Below are 19,759 nucleotides of genomic sequence, written 5' to 3'. Positions count from 1 at the left end.
TCATTTGTTAGAGCTAGTTGCTAGACTAGCTGCTTTATCTCATCAGGAAATGTAGTAAGCCTTTATTGCTAAGTGATATGTAAATCTTTCAGGTACTAACTCTTCTTGTCCAGAATATTCCATTAGAAACTGATGAAAAAAATGGACAAATTAAAATGTGTAAAAGATTTTTAAAGTTAATGATATACTTTATTAGGTTATAAAAACTTGAGGGGAATTTTTGTACTCTTGGAGTGCTTTAAAAAATTCTAATACTATACTATATTTTTGCTGTTTTATATTATTACTAATTTATTATTGCTTCTATTTTGCTTTTATTATTTTTAGTCAAATCTATTGGGGGTTTTTTCTCCTATGTGATTTGATTTTTAGTTAATACTAGTATATTCCTAAATTCATTAATTTCAGGAGTCAATATTTTTACAAAAGCATATAAAATCTCTGATCTTATAATGGAAAAAACATTTTTTAAAAAGTAGAAAAAGATTCAAATTAGGAATCAAAACACCTCATCCTGGCCTTGTTATCATCTATCAAGAGCATGCCATTTACATTCTTTGGATCTCAAATTCGTGATTTGTAAAATGAAGGTAGTCTATATGATTTCGATGGTTCCTTTTAGAACTAAAATTTTAGGGGATACTGTTTTTGGTGAAGAAAATTACAAGATGCTTTACAAATATAAAAAGGATTAAGTCTGTTGGAAATGAATTCATTTAACAAAAAGTCATTCTCTGGCTAATTTGTAGAATTCATCAATTCTGTTAGGCAAAGGGTTACTGTCTTTTTAATAACCTTCTTGTAGATATCATTGGACTTTTTACACATGATATACTATTGAAAATCAGTGGTGACATATGGCCAGATATGGTAAGCCTTCTTGAGGCAATGGGAATTAGATGCTATTAACACCAATGAAGTTCTTGTTAATTTAAGCATTTTCTCTCCATTTGGTAGTTTATTGAGATGCAAAATGGAAACCTGATCATGTGGGCATTTTAGCAACACCACTCATTCCTGATACATATTACTGTTTTGTCCTTTAATTCATAAAGACATTTTTAAGTATTTTGTTTTTCAGTTTTCACTTTGTTCTTCCATAAATAACAAAGACAAAATTGAGGAAGATCTTGAAATAAAAGCTATTATTCAATGACTAGGGACCCGATGCACGAAATTCATGCACAAAAAAAGGGAATTAATGAGAGGAAATATTTTAATATTGCTATTTGCCCTTTGTCTATAATAGAAGTGTCAGAGATGAAAGAAAATTAGTAAAATGTATATGAAAATATTCCTCCTCTCAGAGTCTGGGGTGCGCCACGGGAACCAGAGTCAAGTCCCCGCCCACCCACGTGAGCCTCGAAATCACGAAAGACCCAGACTCGGCCAGCCCCACCCCCATTGGGCTAGATCCAGACCTGGCCGGCCCCACCCCCATCAAGCCCTGCCAGATGGGGGGCACGGCCTCAGGTCTCCTGGCCCGGGCCGGGGGGCACGCCTTGAGGTCCCCTGGCCCGGGCCAGGGGGCATGGCCTGAGGTCCCCTGTCAAGCCCCGCCAGGTGGGGGGCACAGCCTCAGGTCCCCCAGCCTGGCGTTGGGGAGGGGTGCGCAGTCTGAGGTCCCCTGACCTGGGCCGGTTAGGGGGCATGCTTTGAGGTCCCTGTCAAGCCCCACCAGGCAGGGGGCGCGGGCTCAGGTCCCCTGGCCCAGCACTGGGGCAGGGGGTGCAGCCTGAGGTCTCCCAGCCTGGCACCAGGGTGGAGGGCGCAGCCTGAGGTCTCCCAGCCTGGCACCAGGGTGGAGAGCGCAGCCTGAGGCCCCCCTCACTCCCACCCCCACCCCCCGTCAAGGCCCGCCGGACGGGGGCACGCCCGAGGTCCCCTGTCAAGCCCTGCCAGGTGGGGGGTTCAGCCTCAGGTCACACGGCCCGGGGTAGGGGTGTGGCCTGAGGTACCCCAGCCCAGCGCTGGGGCAGGGACGCAGCCTGAGGTCCCCCGTCAAACCCTGCTGGGCGGGGGACGCAGCCTGAGGTCCCCCGTCAAGCCCTGCTGGGCGGGGGGCGCGGCCTGAGGTCCCCTATCAAGCCCCACCAGGTGGGGGCACAGCCTCAGGTCCCCTGCCCTGGCCCATTGCCACGCAGCCTCAGGTCCTTGCTGATTGCTCGCTAAGGCTTGTTACAGGAACTCGGCCTCCACTGTGGGCGCAGCCATCTTGTGTTACGGTATCCCCGCCTCTGCTGTGGGCATAGCCATCTTATGTTACGGAATCCCTGCCTCCGCTGTGGGCGCAGCCATCTCGTTACAACGTGACAGTCAATTTTCATATCCCCTCTTTATTAGATAGGATGGCCACTGCTCATTCAATGCCATCTGCCTTGTTTTCTGGATTAGAAACACATGCTAATTTAATAGAGAGGCCTTGTTTATAATGTGTGAGTATGTGTATGTATATGTATATATGTGTGCAAAAGAAAGAGAAGGGCTGTGTTTTTAGATCTCTTCATTTTCCTTCCTCCTTCTTTCAGCATATAGACTTTTGTTCAGTTTTAGGAACATGTCCAGTAATTCTCAGTCCCTCTCTCATGGACTTAATTTAATGCAATGTTCTGTCTATAAGTGCTCCTAGTGGGAAGAGATTTAAATAGAAAGTAATTAATTGTTTTCCTTTTTTTTTTTTTTTTTCATTGTTTGTATTAGGAGAGCGTTATGTACCTGGAGTGGGAAATGTGACCAAAGAAGAGGTCACAATGAGAGAAATTATTCACTTGCTTTGTATTGAACCCATGCCACACAGTGCCATTGCCAAAAATTTACCTGAGAATGTAAGACCAATTTTGTTTTTTGCTTCATTCACCTCAAGATGGGATGGATAGTTTTTTTTTCTTTTTCTCTAATTGGAAACTACTTCAAAGTTTTAGGAAAATTTGTATAGCAAATTCTGCTGATGTAAAACCATCACCATTCATTCTTTAGTGGTATACATTTTTAAGTCAGGGCTTTTGGGCATTAGGAAACATTTTAGAAACATTATGGCTATTTAGGAGACATTTTAGAGCAAGAAACTCCTTGACCTTTGTTTACTTTAAAATAAGACTTTTTCAGAGGAAAGGTGGGGGGGGGGCTACTTAAAATATTGAGATTATTTGGGTGGGTGTGTTAGTTTGAGTCTTCTGAGAAGCGGATGTCAAGACAAAACATTTAAGATTTTATTCGGAACAATGCCTAGGAGAGAAAATGGTGAGGAAGCTGGGTAAGGCTGGTGGGGAGCCATCAGACTGTGATACAAGTCTGACTCCAGATGAAAGAAAGAAGGAAGGAAGGTTAGATAGATGCATCGTAGATTACTGGTAGCCTACACAATGTTTAATTTCTCCCAGAGTGGGCCTGTATTAGTATCTGTAGTCCATCTAATTAGAGGTCTGGGATGCATTTTCATTTCTGCCATGGGTGATATTTATGTTTTTGTAAATACTGATATTTAAGTAATAGTTCTAAAGATTATGAGTCTCATACTTTTTCCCTTGAGATTTAATTATGAATTAGAATAATGATTCTTAAAAGAGAATTAGACTTATCTGTACTATTAGGGCTTTCCAGAGAAGTAGAATAGAGATAAGTTTTGACTATTGGTCACCCTCCTACCCCCAATTTGTATCTTTTTATTTATATCTTTTTCCAGTTTCACTTTTTAAAAAATTAATTTATTTTCCAATTACAGTTGACATATAATATTATGTTAGTTTCAGTTATACAACATAGTGAGATTAGACACTTATATACCTTACAAAGTGATCACCCTGATAAGTTTAGTTCCTGTTAAATAATTCTTAAACTATAACCATTTAGCATGTCACTTGTATAATTTTTGCATATTCTTTCACCAATTTTATAATTATGAATACATTTTAAAATCAACTTACATTTTCCTTAACATCTTTCTAAGCAATAATATCAGTGAAATAGTAGGCTTGATGTTCTGGATTATTATTTTTTGAATACATATTACAATAAGTGAATAATTATTCAAAATTTTAAAATATATGTGTGCCACTTAATTTCACATACTGCTATTAATATACATACCATACTTGGTAAAAAAATAAAATGCTTCAGGTGTACCTAACTTTTTACTGCTTACCCCAAGTACATTTTTTAAAAGGAGTCTTTCTTAATTTTTACAAGACTATGGGAATCTATGATCTTAGTTTATTATCTTGACTAGGTCCTTTACCTGATTTTAAATGACTTCATAAAAAAAAAAATCTTGTTCAAAGAAAAGTTCAGGCCAATTAGAAAAAATATATATAATTGCAGAAGCCAGAATACATTTGGACACTTACATATGTGTTTTGCTGTAGATCCCATTTATTTTTTTACCTTTATCTTAACAATTAGTACATCATGGGCATGTGCTTAAATGGTGTGGTTAATGAACGTACTACATAAAGTTCTTTTTCTTTGAACTATTAGTTTTGTGTGTGTGTGGGTATGTGTATGTGTGTGTATACATGCATATGAGGGCAAACTTAGATAAAATTTCTTCCTTAAATAGTTTATACATAGGTCTATTAAGAAATTGTTCCTTCCAAACAAAGTTAATTATGTTGACCTAATTTTTTATATTGGAAATTGATCTTTTACTTATTGGGTATAAAGTACTTCAGGAATGTTGAAATGTATTCTACTTCTCAGTAAGAGAAAAGTCATTATATGAAGGTAAAAATAAAAAAAATTATGTTTCAACAGGAAAATAATGAAACCGGCTTAGAGAATGTTATAAACAAAGTAGCTACATTTAAGTAAGTATTTCATGTTTATGCTTATTCTGAGTGTAGACAATCTTTGGTCTTGTATTTTGGATACTTTGTAGAAGCTCTGAAATTCTTGCTTGAATTCCCAAGAACTAGAATAAAGTGTTAGAAGGAGAACAAGGAGCATACAGAAGGCACTTAGTACATGTTTGTTGAAGAAATGAGTATTTTGAGCAGGTGAATGAGAAATACCCATCTGTGCGATATTAAATGACTTAGTATGTAACAAAGAAACCTTACCCATAGTCTTTCCCATCAACTACACCATGACTTATTTATGGTATACTTATTCTATAAATTTTCATTTTACATATTAATTTTAGACTTATTTAGTAGGTTTATTTTTGTTTATTTTTAAAAAGAATTGTATATTTCCTGATCTTGGGACAGATTCAATCACAACCCATTTTAAATTTACATATTTTAATTCAATTTTGAAGTGTTTTCTCACACACATAAATTGGCATGCAGTAGTTGTCCTAAGGCCGTGGTCGGCTAACTGCGGCTCACAAGCCACATGCGGCTCTTTGGCCCCTTGAGTGTGGCTCTTCCACAAAATACCACGGCCTGGGCGAGTCTATTTTGAAGAAGTGGCGTTAGAAGAAGTTTAAGTTTAAAAAATTTGGCTCTCAAAAGAAATTTTAATCGTTGTACTGTTGAAATTTGGCTCTGTTGACTAATGAGTTTGCCGACCATTGTCCTAAGGCAGCGATTTTCAACAAGTGTCCTGCAAGAATTTTCAAAACATGCAATACCTAACTATTTATTCAGGGGCACTGACCTCTTTTCTCTCTTGTCTAATAAAAAATGACAACAGCCAATACAACAATAGCTGTCTGGTGTAAATGAATCAAAATAATGCTATTTCTTTTGTCAGATTGGCAAAAAATATATTTTTTGGTGTGCTGCCAAATTTTAGCTATTATTTTATGTGTGCCGTGAGCTAAAAAAGGTTGAAAATCTCTATCCTAAGGTAAAACACAGTCATCTTAAACTGTTGCAAGTATTTTCACCAAAAATAAAGTTGAAAAATTGTTTATCCTGAACATGAAAATCTCTAGTAGATTTAAAACAGTATTTTATGTGTTGGCCAATATAGTTCAGTTAGTTGAGTGTCATCCCATTCCATGCACCAAAAGTTTGCCGTTTTGATTCCCAGTCAGGGCACATACCCAGGTTGTGGATTCGAGGTGCATACAGGAGGCAACCAATTGATGTTTCTTTCTCACATCAGTGTTCCTCTCTCTCCCCCTCACCCTTCTTCTCTCTCTAAAATCAATAAAAACATTTTAAAAACAACAGTATTTTACAATCCTTTGATTCTTTGAGATGTGTAAAATGGAAATCCTACCTAATAATAGACAAATATGCAAGTTGACCGTACCTTCGCTATGCCCACGATTGGCCAGGAGGCGCGGGGGGGCGGGACTCGGGGTGGCTGGGGTGGCCGATTGGGCCGGCGGGATGCTGAGCTCGTGTCGCCAGTGGCGGCGCGAGCTCAGCGTCTGCGCCATGGCTGTGCTGCGGCACAGAAGGGGCCTCTGGGGCAGTGAGCTCACGTCTCGCTGCAGACCATCAAAAGCGGGGGAGCTGGGTGCCTGTCCGCTCCGGCACCAGGCCTTTCAGAAGCCTCCGCCGCACCAGAGGCTTCTGAAAGGCCTGGTGCACCAGCGGACAGGCACCCAACTCCCCCGTGATTGAAAGCGAAAGCGTGGGAGCTGGGTGCCTGTCCGCTCAGGCACCAGGCGTCTGTGCCATGGCTGTGCTGCGGCACAGAAGGGGCCTCTGGGGGCAGCGAGCTCACGTCTCGCTGCGGACCATCAAAACGGGGGAGCTGGGTGCCTGTCCGCTCCGGCACCAGGCCTTTCAGAAGCCTTTGCCGCACCAGAGGCTTCTGAAAGGCCTGGTGCACCAGCGGACAGGCACCCAGCTCCCCCGTGATCGAAAGCGAAAGCGTGTAGGGGACCCTACACGTGCATGATTTAATCATGCACTGGGCCTCTAGTCTATACTAATAAAAGCCTATGTGGTCATCACGCCCTCATGTTGTGACACCCTCACGCCGGGAACGAGCACTCACAAGGAAGATGCATGTGTGGCAGGCATGCGCAGATGGGCAGGGCTGCATGCGCACGCGGTGGGCGGGGACTTGATGCTGCATGCACGGTGGTGCGTAGGTGGGGCCCACGGCTTTGCGCGGCGATGCCTGGGGATCCCACGGCTCCGCATGGCACAGAGGCGGGGCCCGTGGCTCTGGCCTACCTCTTTGGGGCACTGTGAGAGGGCACAGGCCAGGCTGAGGACACCCCCCACCCCCGCAAGTGCACGAATTTTGTGCATCGGGCCTCTATAAGATTATAAGTGGATTAATTCTTAGAATTTTAAAGATTGATACTGGTAGTAAATTTCTACTTGTTATAGTATTGTATTTATAGATACATTACTAATTTCAAAAATTTAAAAATAGAATGTAGCTTTTTAAATGCTGTAATAATGTTCAGTTAAACAGTTAAGAATTGGATAGAAACAAAAGTTGTTACAGTGCAGAGCAAATATGGTGTACTTCGTTTGGCCTTGATGCTTCTCCTTACAGTGCTGTATATAGGACTCAACACTATATTTTTTATCTACAACTTGTTGAGCACATGATGTCTCACTACCATTTTTAGATTTGACCTTAGATAATATAATGTGCTTTCGTTGAACAGACAATCTTTAGGCTTCAGAGGCTAAAAAAGAATCCTTAGGAATTTAAAAAGATCATGGAATCAATTATATGTAGTATAAAATAAACTTCCTTAGATTTGTTTGAATTTCATAATTATAATTGAAACACAGTTTAGCCGTTATCAGGACTTTGAGCATACAGTGTATGTTTTTAGTTTTAATATTGGAATGAATTTGTCATTTCAGTTTAAGCCACCAGAGTGAGATATAATTATGTTTTTTTCCGCTAGATTTTGACTTTTAGATTACTTTTTAGGTTCTTATTTTGTCTGTATTCTATTCTTCAAGACCACTGCAGTTCATCTCTGTATTTTCTATTTATTTAGGAAACCAGGTGTATCAGGCCATGGAGTTTATGAACTAAAAGATGAATCATTGAAAGACTTCAATATGTACTTTTATCATTACTCCAAAACACAACATAGCAAGGTAGGAAAAGGTATCCTCTTCAGAAAATAAACCTAAAATGCTTTTTAACTCTACAGAAAATTTTCTGGGTTTTCTGTAGTTTCATACTGGTTTTCATTAATAGAGGCCATTATCTCACCCAAGAAATTAAAATGGAATCAATAATGTTATCTAGTATACAGGCAATATTCAAATTTTCTATATTATACCAGAAATAGACAATAAGTAAATATTGTTGACTGAAAGAATAGGCACTAAATTCTTGAGAAAGGATATTACCCATCCTGTAGGCATTTCCTAGTACAACCATTTTGCTTCTGGAACAAGGTAGCATTTGAATACATACTTCAGTATATAAGATATTTTGGTAGGTTGGTGGAACTTTCCTGCTTGCTTCAAAGTATTCCATTTGTGTCATGCTTGCCAAGCAGTATATTTAAAGATAGACTGTCTTTTTCTTTTCTTTTTTTAATATATAGGCTGAACATATGCAGAAGAAAAAGAGAAAACAAGAAAACAAAGATGAAGGTAAAAAGTGAGATTCTGAATTGACTCATTTTGTCTATTTCCTGTGGTTTTATTATTAGCTGAGTATATAGTGGTTTGTTTTCTTGTTTATTTAGTGTGGGCAACTAATACAAGTTCAAAGAACCCTTTGTTTCTTGTTCACATTTTAAGATATGGCCCACCTCAGTGGTGATATAATTTTAAATTTGTAGCAAATGGAGTTTATTTTGGGTGGTGGACATAGTGATTTATATTTCTCTTGACATTAATGTTTTTAGTGCTTTAAAGGTAATAAAAATTGTGTTGTTTTTGCATGTAATACATGATTTTGACATTTGCAATTTAGCATGTAGAATAACCCAAATTAAAATGTACCTGTTTGTCTCTTCTGCCATCCATCTCCCATCTACTATAGCATTACCACCACCACCACCTCCTGAATTCTGTCCTGCTTTCAGCAAAGTGATTAACCTTCTAAATTGTGATGTCATGATGTACATTCTCAGGACCATATTTGAGCGGGCATTAGACACAGATTCTAACTTGTGGACTGAAGGGATGCTCCAGATGGTATGTATACCTGAAGTATTACTTGAGTCAGAACCACAGCTAGTGCACCTGAAACACAGAAGTCATTAAAAATAGCTTAGTTGTGCCCCGCCGGTGTGGCTCAGTGGTTGAGCATCGACCTATGAACCAGGAGGTCATGGTTCAATTCCTGGTCGGGGCACATGATTGGGTTGCGGGCTTGATCCCCAGAGTGGGGCATGCAGGAGACAGCAGATCAATGATTCTGTCTCATTATTGATGTTTCTCTCCCTCTCCCTTCCTCTCTGAAATCAAAAATATGTTTTTTAAAAAAAAAAAAAAAGCTTAGGTGTGACACAGATTTCCTTAGTGACACATTATCATGTTTTTAGGATCTTTACCTCTAGGAACCATATATATATATATATATATATATATATATATATATATATATACACACATATACATATACACACATACATATACACACACACACACACACACGCACATACTAGTGGCCCAGTGCACAAAATTTGTGCATATTAAAAGGGAATTAATTAGAGGAAATATTTTAATATTGCTCTTTGCCCTTAGCTAGGGGCGGGGATATGAGCCTCATGTTCCCAGGCCCATTGCCAGGGGTGGGGACACGAGCCTCACTTCCTGGGCGGCACAAGTCCCCGCCCACCGACGCTGCAAGTCCCCGCCCACTGATGCAAGTCCCCGCCCACCCGCTCCTGCTGCACACGCAGCCTGCCAATCGGTCATTATGTGACGGCGTCCCAACAATTTGCATATTACCCTATTATTAGATAGATATTTAAAGCCTGCTTCTGCTAATAATAAAGTACCAAGTTACTATTGTGTCATAATTTTCTATATTTTTTTATTTCACTTGTATCACGAAGAGACAGTGTAATAAAGACTTGATGACAGACAGATCTAGGCTAAATTTTCTTTTTTCCTCAGCTATTGTTGGCCTGAAGGCTCTAAATGTTGTCATACTGTATGTGTATCTTTTTGTTATAACAGTGGTAAATAAATGGCAATAAAAAGATTTCATGCCATACTAGATATATTTTAAATCAAAGTTAACATTTCTCTCCCTAACTCTCAGTGCTATTCCTAGGAAGTAAGCATTGTTAAAGGTTTGTATCTTCTGGAAATTATTCCACATTAGTGCATATAAGCCTACTTCAATCTTAATAGCTACAGATTCTATTGTAGGGATATCTGTAATTCATTTAACCAGTCTCCTATTAATAGACATTAGGTTGCTTTTAGGTCTTTGTATAACAGAGAACACTAAAATGAGCATCCTTATATAAATATCTTTGTATAGTTAAGTGAGTGTATCTATCATGCTAATTCCTAGTATACTGGGTCTTTACCTTTACATTTTTTTATAGATATTGTCAAATTGGCCTTCAAAAATGTTACATCAATTTACTTTCCCATCACCAGTGTGGTGAAAAGTGCCTGCCTCTCTACACCTTTGCCAGTTTTGTATTTTAAAAAATGGTAAAAAAAATTTTGCCACTCTTGTAGGTGAAAAATAGGATGATCTTGCTTCACCTCACACTTCTTTATTATTAAGTGAGGTTGAACATTTTTCATATCTGTATTTATCATTTCTCTGTCTGTAAACTTCTGGTTTGTAACCTTTGCCCATTTTTTTACCTATCAGATTGCTTATTTTTATTCATCCATTTAAAATATATTTACCTGAAGAAGCACAATTTTAAAGATCTTCTCCTATATTTCTCCTGTAGGCATTTCATATTCTGGCATTGGGATTACTAGAAGAAAAGCAGCAGCTTCAGAAAGCTCCTGAGGAAGAAGTGACCTTTGACTTCTACCACAAGGCTTCAAGTATGTTTTAGTCTGAATGAAGGATAAGGTGGTCTTTTTGCAATGTCTTCAACCTAGAAGAACAGAATAAAGTTTAGATTAGATTTTTATTAAATGCTACCTGATTAAGAGTTTTTTCAAAGCACACTCCAGGTATATTGCTTATAAGACCAAGAGGAGAAAAGCATCTTATTTCTATTTAAACACAGGTTTTTTTTAGATCATTGATATTTAGTTTATGGATATATATAACAGCTCCCACTTTCATATTTTTGGAGCTTTGGTTCTTCTTTAAGTACTTTTACTAGACATGAGAAATGTGGAGGAAAGGCAAGAGACAGATCAGTAAGATTAGCTTTCATTTATCAGCCCCAAGGGACAATGAGCAAGAGATACCTAAGTAAATTCAAGTTTTCAAGTTGTTTAATTCAGTACTTCGTAATTCATGTAATTGCAGATTCTTCCATTAAAATTTTAATGTGTTTAAGTGATTGATTGCAAAATTTGCTTATCCATGTGAATAATACTGGCTATAAGTTGTAGTTTATACATAATTATGAAGCAGTTTATTTACTTGTGACATGTACTTTTTGTGTTTTAAAAAAGGGTTAGGAAGTTCGGCCATGAATGCTCAGAATATACAAATGCTTTTGGAAAAACTCAGAGGAATTCCCCAGTTAGAAGGCCAGAAGGACATGATAACATGGATACTCCAGGTAAACCTGGAAAATAACTGGTTAAAACTTGGTTTAATTATTTAAGAATCCTCTGCTTGCCCCCTAGCCGGTTTGGCTCAGTGGATAGAGTGTCAGTCTGTGGACTGAAGGGTCCCAGTTTCGAGTCCAGTCAAGGGCACATGCCCAGGTTGCGGGCTCAATCCCCAGTAGGGGGTGTGCAGGAGGTAGCCCATCAATGATTCTCTCTCATCATTTATGTTTCTATCTCTCTCTCCCTCTCCCTTCCCCTTTTAAATCAATAAAAAATATATTAAAAAAAGAAAGAAACCTCTCCTTGCCTCCAAAATTAAACCACTATATTCTCGTGAAGTCATTTACTTCTGTTTTTTATGCTTAATCCTATGTTTTCATGTTAGTAATTCTATTTTCTCTATGTTTTAGTGGAGTTTAAAAAAAATAAAATGTATGCATGTGTGTCATTCAGTTAACAGGTATTGAATCCTACTTACTATGTGCTGTACTCATTTCTAGACTCTGAACAAGACAGATAAGGTACTTGCTATCATAGAGCTTATATACAAACAATAAATAAGAAAATACCAGGATAATTTAGATGAGTAAGGGGTAACTTTAAATGGGTAATCAGAAAAGGTCTCTTTTTGGAGATGACATTTGAACTGAATGACATGAAACCAGTCATAAGAATCTGGGGGAGCACTCTAGAAAGAGGGAACAGCAAAACTAAAGCTCTAAGGTGACCATAAAGAAGACCAGAATGACTAGAGTACAATGGGGAGAGGGAGAGAGAGATAGGCAACAAGGTCAGAGAGGCAGCCAGCAGCCAGGTCATTATAGGAACTTAGAGGTCAGGGTAAAGTGATAGATTTTACTTTTGAGTACAGTGGGAAACCATTGAAGGATTTTAAGTGACAATATCTGATCTATATTTTTACAAGATCACTCTGCTGTGGAGTAAATGGATTATAAGGGATAATAATAAAATCAGGGAAACCATTAAAAGATTATTGCAGTAATCCTGGTAGAAGTATAAGCATGACTTAGACTAGGATGCAAATGTCAAGAAGCTGAACTGATTCAGGTATAATTTGATGGTAGAATCTATTGTACTTGCTGATAGATTTGATGGAAGGGAAATTAAGGAGTCAAAGATGACTTCTGGATTTGGAGCTTGAACTATTGGGTGGATGCCTGTGCCTTTGGGAAAGAGTATATAAGGGGTCATGGATAGAGGCCAGGAATATTTCTTTTTTTAAAAGAAAAAAATATTTTATTGATTTTTTACAGAGAGGAAGGGAGAGGGAGAGAGAGTTAGAAACATCAATCAGCTGCCTCCTGCACACCCCCCAATGGGGATGTTCCCGCAACTAAGGTACATGCCCTTGACCGGTATCGAACCTGGGACCCTTGAGTCCGCAGGCTGACACTCTATCCACTGAGCCAAACTGGCAGGACTAGGAATATTTCTTTAATGGAAAACTTTCCACATGGAAACATGAAACCAAAGTTATGGAGTTTCCCCTCACTGTATTTATGAAGATATTCTAATGTTATCAGCTAGATAATTATTTTATAATTAGAATATAGAATGATTTTTTCCCCACATTCATATCAAATGGAGATCTTTGTACTGATTTGTGCTTCAAGAAGTCTGCCCTGCCCTCACCGGTTTGGCTCAGTGGATAGAGCATCAGCCTGCTGACTGAAAGGTCCCAGGTTCGATTCCGATCAAGGGCATATACCTGGGTTGCAGGCACATCCCCAGTAGGGGGTGTGCAGGAGGCAGCTGATCGATGTTTCTCTCTCATCGATGTTTCTAACTCTCTATCCCTCTCCCTTCCTCTCTGTAAAAAATCAATAAAATATATATTTTTAAAAAGTTTTAAAAAAAAGAAGTCTGCCCTTTTTATTACTAGAGGCCCAGTGCACAAATTTATTGCACTGGGGGGGGGGGTCCCTCAGCCCAGCCTGCGCCCTCTTGCAGTCCAGGACCCCTCGCTCCTTACCAACCAACTACAGCGGAGGTGGGAGAGGCTCCTGCTACTGCTACTGCGCTCACCAGCTGTGAGCCTGGCTTCTGCTGAGCAGAGCTCCTGCGTTGAGCGTCTGACCCCTGGTGGTCAGTGCACATCATAGTGACTGTTCGGTCTATTTGCATATTACGGTTTTATTATATAGGATCAGACACTCCTTAAGCAAGCTTAATGTAATTGGATATGTAACTGTAAGATAATGATGTTATTATTAAGATTTTTCTTGAAGTAGATTTCATGAATATTTCATATTTGAGTTAAATTTACCAACATAATAATTTAAAATATAAAATCAAAACAGAAACTAGAAAAGTAGTTAACTATTCTAATTTTATTAAGAAAGTAAACTGAACTGTCATTTAGTCCAACATTTATATTCTATAGATAAGATGTTATAAATTGAAGGTTTATTCCTGAAAATTTATTTTTGGTTGGAATACCAAAGTTCATTGTCAAAATATACAAAAAGCATAAGTGTTTGCTCTTATAAACATTGGGTATTTTATCCAAATGCTTAATGTAAAGTTGTGTTGTAAGATTCTTGTGGGAGATTTTTCCACATGAGACTGAGGCTCCTTCAAAATATCAGTAAGTTTATCATATTGTTGGAACCTTGATATTTTGTAAAAAGAATAAGATAGCTATTGTGGAAACACCTCTGAAGATAAATGATTAAATGAAAATGAAAAGTAGGAAATAGCAACCTTGTATATAACAGGATTGCCTCTTATGAGAAGGCTAGAGGCCCGATGCACAAAATTCGTGCACAGGGGTGTGTGTCTCTCAGCCCAGCCTGCACCCTCTCCAATCTGGGACCCCTACCTGGATTGGGCCTAAACGGGCAGTCAGACATCCCTCTCACAATCCAAGACTGCTGGCTCCCAACTGCTCGCCTGCCTGCCTTCCTGATTGCCCCTAACCGCTTCTGCCTGCCAGCCTGATCACCCCCTAACCACTCCCCTGCCAGCCTGATTGATGCCTAACTGCTCCCCTGCCAGCCTGTTTGCCCCTAACTGCCCTCCCCTGCAGACCTGGTCCCCCCAACTGCTCTCCCCTGCAGGTCTGGGTCCCCCCCAACTGCCCTTCCCTCCTGGCCTGATCGCCCACAACTGCCCTCCCTTGCAGACCTGGTCCCTCCCAACTGCCCTCTCCTGCTGGCCATCTTGTGTCCACATGGGGGCAGTCATCTTTGACCACATGGGGGCAGCCATCTTGTGTGTTGGAGTGACAGTAAATTTGCATATTATCCTTTGATTAGATAGGATAGAGGCCTGGTGCACGGGTGGGGGCCAGCTGGTTTGCCTGAAGGGTGTCCTGGATCAGGGTGGGGGTTCCCTTGGGGTGTGGGGCGGCCTGGGCGAGGGGCCTATGGTGGTTTGCAGGCTGGCCACGCCCCCTGGCGCCCCAAGCGGAGGCCCTGTTATCTGGGATTTATTTATCTTCTAAATAAAGAAGGAGGCCTGGGCCTGCCAGGGCAGGCGGAAAGCTTGGCTTCCTCCATTGCCGGGGGCAACCCAAGCCTCCTGCTCTCTCCATGGCCGAAGCCATCTTGGTTGGGTTAATTTGTATACTCGCTCCTGATTGGTTGTGGGCATGGCTTGTGGGTGTAGCAGAGGTACCATCAATTTGCATATTACTCTTTTATTAGATAGGATATGTAAATATAAAGAATTAAATTTTTATTTTCCCTGGCAAAAGCAGAGGTAATGGTAACACCTGCAGACTGAATCAGTTTATTGTGCTTCCTGCAAGCTCCATTGCTAATCAAATAGGGGAGGTGTTTGTCACAGTTAGGAGTGTGTGTGTGTGTGTGTGTGTGTGTGTGTGTGTGTGGTTTAAGTCAAAGAAATTTGGAGACTTGATGACAAAATCAGATTAGTGAATTTTTCTGTTCCTGATCAGTGCAACCAAATCTTTTAACATTTTATTTGTTTTTCAGATGTTTGACACAGTGAAGCGATTAAGAGAAAAATCTTGTTTAATTATAGCAACTGCATCAGGATCAGAATCTATTAGGAACGATGAGGTAATAACATTATAATAATGGTGACATTCATCTCTGTCTTTGAACTTTGCTGGTATAAAGGAACTGCTTCTTTTTGTTAGAAGGAACCTATTGTAAAGTACGTGAGATGTCCATTTTCTGTTGTTCATTAAGCTGCTTCTTTTTTTTTTAATCCTTATCCAAGGAGTGAGAATACTTTATTCCTTTGATTTTTAGAGAAAGTGGAAGGGATGGGAGGTAGGGGTACCGAGAGAGATAGAGATAGAGATAGAGAGAGAGAGAAGGAAAGAGAAAGAGAAAGAGAAAGAGAAGCATCAACATGAGAGAGACACATCAATTGGTTGCCTCCCACATACACCCTGACCGGGGGTAGAAATTGGGCCTGCAACCCAGATATGTGCCCTCAACTGGGAATCTAACCTGTGACCCTCTGGTGTGCAAGCCAACACACTAACCACCGAGCCATGCTGGCCAGGGCTCATTAAGCTTCTGTACTGCAGGGATTAGTGGTACTTAACACTTAGTTATCCAATATAATACAAAGTCAGAGAAAATAGATGTGTAGTAGAGCTCTGTTGGAAATACTTCATTAATTTTAAAACTTTTCTAATATCTGATATTGGGATATGTCTTATAATCAGTAGCTCCTTATAATTTAATCAGCAGCATTCTTAGTGGAACATAGACAATGGTACATTTTAAATTCAATGAGATATAGTAATATTTAGGTTATGAATTTTATTAATATAATGAATCAGGTTTTGATTATTTTAATCTTAAAATTAGAATATTATTATTTGTATTTATTAATTATCCTTTATAAAAGGAAAACACTGGGCTTAAGTTAGAATACACAATAAAAAATGCCAGTACAAAAGATGACGGCATAGGCAAATGCCTATACTCACTGCCTCCCACAACCACATCAGAATTACAACTAAAATATAGAACAACCATCATCCAGAACCACTGGAAAGCTGGCTGAATGGAAGTCCTACAACTAGAGAAGTAAAGAAGAAAGCACACTGAGACTGGTAGGAGGTGCGGAGGCGCAGAAGGGGCTGGTCTGGCGGCACCCATGTGTGCCGCCTTTTTCATTGGGAGGGAGATTACCTCTGCAGATGCCAGCCCTACACCAGACACCCAGCCCAGGGTCCCAGAGCTGGGAAAACAAGTCCCTGTGCACTGCAAAAACCAGTGCGAATTGGGGCTGAGTGACACACATGCTGCTGGAGACCCAGCTGCTCCTCTTAAAAGGCCGGCACCACGAACTGAATTTACAAAGCAGGTGCTTACTCTGAACTCCACTGCCGGGTGAAGCTCTGGGGGACCCAGACACACTGGGAGAAACTGGACTGTCTGGCATCAGGGCAGGAACTCCGGGGCGGCTTTCTAGACAGAGGTGCTCACATCGGTCATTGTTCTCATGCAGGGACCTCCCCGGTTGCAGGGCTGACTGGCAGCCATTTCTGTTTGCTCCTCCTGGTGATTCCCTGAGGCCCCACCCCACCCAATTTATAACCCCACCCAAGCTGTGCACAGCGGCTTTTGCATATGAATGGCCTCTCTTTTCTCAGGCTAAAAACCTGTCAAACAAGCTGCAGCTGGGTCAAGGAGCCCCAAACCTATCACCAGCTTGCCTTGCTTCACAGCTGGGCCTCCTCTGGGCACTTCCAAACCCGATACAAGGAGGAGGAAAGAATCTGCAGATCTCTCTGTAGCTCCTGCTGGATGGCCCCAGGCAGTGGCTGACTTTGCACCTCCCTGGAAACCCAAGAGCTAGTGTACCCAGTGGTCAGTGTGAGACCACACCAGATTACAACTCTTCACATCCATAAACGACACACTCAAGTTGCAGACTCAGTGAACACCAAAGCCCAACTAAAGCAAGTCTTGCTCTGTAAGGTTGTCTCCTGCACAGCAGCTCTCCCACTGTAGTCACAGCTGGTCCCCACAGCCAGTTGGCCTGGAGGTCAATTCCTCCCAGTGATGTCAACAGCAATCAAAGCTCAACTATAAGAAAGGGTGCACTTAGAGTATCCACCTCAGGTGACTGGGGAGGCTGAGCCACTGAGCCCTATAGGACACCTAGCACACAAAGCCACTCTATCAACACAGGGAAGCAGCCAAAATGCAGAGACAAAGAAACATGTCACAAATGAAAGAAATGGAAGAAAGCAAACTACTAGATATAGAGTTCAAAACTACAGTTATAAGGTTACTCAAAATCTTCTAGAAATCTCCAAGGTACTTAGTGAGACTTGCAAGGATCTTAGTGAGAGTGCCAAAAAAAGTGGAAAAGGACCAGTCAGAAATTAAGCATACACTGACTAAAATAAAGAATAATATACATGGATTCAATAGTAGACTAGAGGATCCTGAGAATCAAATCAATGATTTGAAATATGAAGACACAAAAACACCCGACTAAAAGAGCAAAAAGAAAGAATCCAAAAATATGAATATAGTGTAAGGAGTCTCTGGGACAACTTCAAGCATACCAACATTTGAAATTATGGGGGTGCCAGAAGTGAGACAGCAAAATATTGAAAACCTATTTGAAGAAATAATGACAGAAAACTTTCCCTACTTGGTGAAAGAAATAGACTTCCAAGTCCAGGAAGCACAGAGAACCCCAAACAAGAGGAACCCAAAGGGGACCACCCCAAGACCCATCATAATTAAAATGCCAAGAGCAAAAGACAAAGAGAATCTTAAAAGCAGCAAGAGAAAAGTAGTTAGTTACCTACAAGGGAGTGCCCATAGGACTGTCAGCCGATTTCTCAACAGAAACTATGCAGGCCAGAAGGGAGTGGCAAGAAATATTCAAAGTGATGAATAGCAAGAACCTACAACCAAGATTACCCAACAAAGCTATCATTCAGAATTGAAGGTCAGATAAAGAGCTTCACAGACAAGAAAAAGCGAAAGGAGTTCATCACCACCAAACCAATATTATATGAAATGCTGAAGGGTATTCTTTAAGAAGAGGAAGAAGAAAAAGGTAAAGATAAAAAATATGAACAAAGTGGCAACAAATAACTATCAACAATTGAATCTAAAAATCAAACGAATAAAAAATCTGATGAACAGAATAAACTGGTGAATGAAATAGAACCATGGCATGGAAATGGAACAGACTGACGATTCTCATACGGATGGCGGGGGTGGGGGTTTCAGGAAGAGATTAGACAACTATCTTATATGCATGTATGCATTACTATGGACACAAACAATAGGATGGCGAGGGCCTGGGGTGGGGTGGGAACTGGGTGGAGGGGAGCTGTGGGGGGAATAAAGAGGGACATCTGTAATAATCTGAACAATAAAGATTAATTTTTTAAAAATAGCAGTACATCTCAATAATATTGTTCAAGATCTTAGTCTTAGCATCAGGTCTAGGAGTAACTGTTGAACATCATCAGATTGGCCTAAATTGGTTAAATGTCAATGGTTCAATGATTAACAAATGATTTCAAAATTTTGTTTCATTTAATATTTTTTGTGATGTACCTGCATTGAGTATAAAAGACAGTTTATTAGGTATTTAAGGTATTTAGCCTCTATACTAAATTATTGACATAACCAAAGAAGCAATTAGTTGCATGATATGATGGGAAAGTATGCTAATTTTGAGACTTAAGATTGAATCTAGGCTTAAGGGGTGGTGTAATCAATTTTATCAGACTGTTACTCTAGGAAATTTTGCCTGGCTGAACAGTATATGCAAATTGTATCACTAGCTTTTACCTAATTTTTGTCGTTTCATCATACCCAGATTACTCATGATAAAGAAAAAGCAGAACGAAAAAGAAAAGCTGAAGCTGCTAGGCTGCACCGCCAGAAGATCATGGCTCAGATGTCTGCCTTACAGAAAAACTTTATTGAAACTCACAAACTCATGTATGATAGTACATCAGAAATGTCTGGAAAAGAAGACTCCATTATGGAGGAAGAGAGGTAAAACAAAGCAAAACTAAAAATCAGCAAATCCATTTTTGGAAGAAAAAGTACATATTCACTCCAATAATGTTTTTCCAAATATATTTTATAGTAAGAGGAATTACACTATTTTTAAGGTAGAAAAGGGACAGTGAAGAATTAAGGTATGTATTGAATGTAATTTTATGTTGAGAAACAGTTCAGGTGCATAATAAACTTTGTTGGGAACCTTTATGCACAAAAAAATAG

At 39.9% G+C, this 19,759-nt stretch overlaps 1 protein-coding gene across 4 annotated transcripts in view; it reads left to right on the top strand.

The window, feature by feature from the left end:
• UBR1 (ubiquitin protein ligase E3 component n-recognin 1) overlaps positions 1-19,759 on the top strand; it is a 151,236-nt gene that overhangs the window by 66,791 nt on the left and 64,686 nt on the right. For all 4 annotated transcript variants that reach the window (XM_079769305.1, XM_079769303.1, XM_079769304.1 and 1 more), the window contains 9 exons: positions 2,701-2,825; positions 4,750-4,802; positions 7,868-7,970; positions 8,429-8,477; positions 8,872-9,026; positions 10,757-10,856; positions 11,442-11,551; positions 15,503-15,589; positions 19,347-19,528. In XM_079769305.1, the coding sequence (XP_079625431.1) occupies positions 2,701-2,825; positions 4,750-4,802; positions 7,868-7,970; positions 8,429-8,477; positions 8,872-9,026; positions 10,757-10,856; positions 11,442-11,551; positions 15,503-15,589; positions 19,347-19,528 (964 nt within the window). The remainder of the gene's footprint in view (positions 1-2,700; positions 2,826-4,749; positions 4,803-7,867; positions 7,971-8,428; positions 8,478-8,871; positions 9,027-10,756; positions 10,857-11,441; positions 11,552-15,502; positions 15,590-19,346; positions 19,529-19,759) is intronic.

Source organism: Cnephaeus nilssonii, assembly GCF_951640355.1.
Source record: "Cnephaeus nilssonii genome assembly, chromosome: 4".
Lineage (NCBI taxonomy): Eukaryota > Metazoa > Chordata > Mammalia > Chiroptera > Vespertilionidae > Cnephaeus > Cnephaeus nilssonii.
The sequence above is the reverse complement of the archived record's forward strand: the minus strand, read 5'-3'. Positions and strand labels throughout refer to the sequence as shown.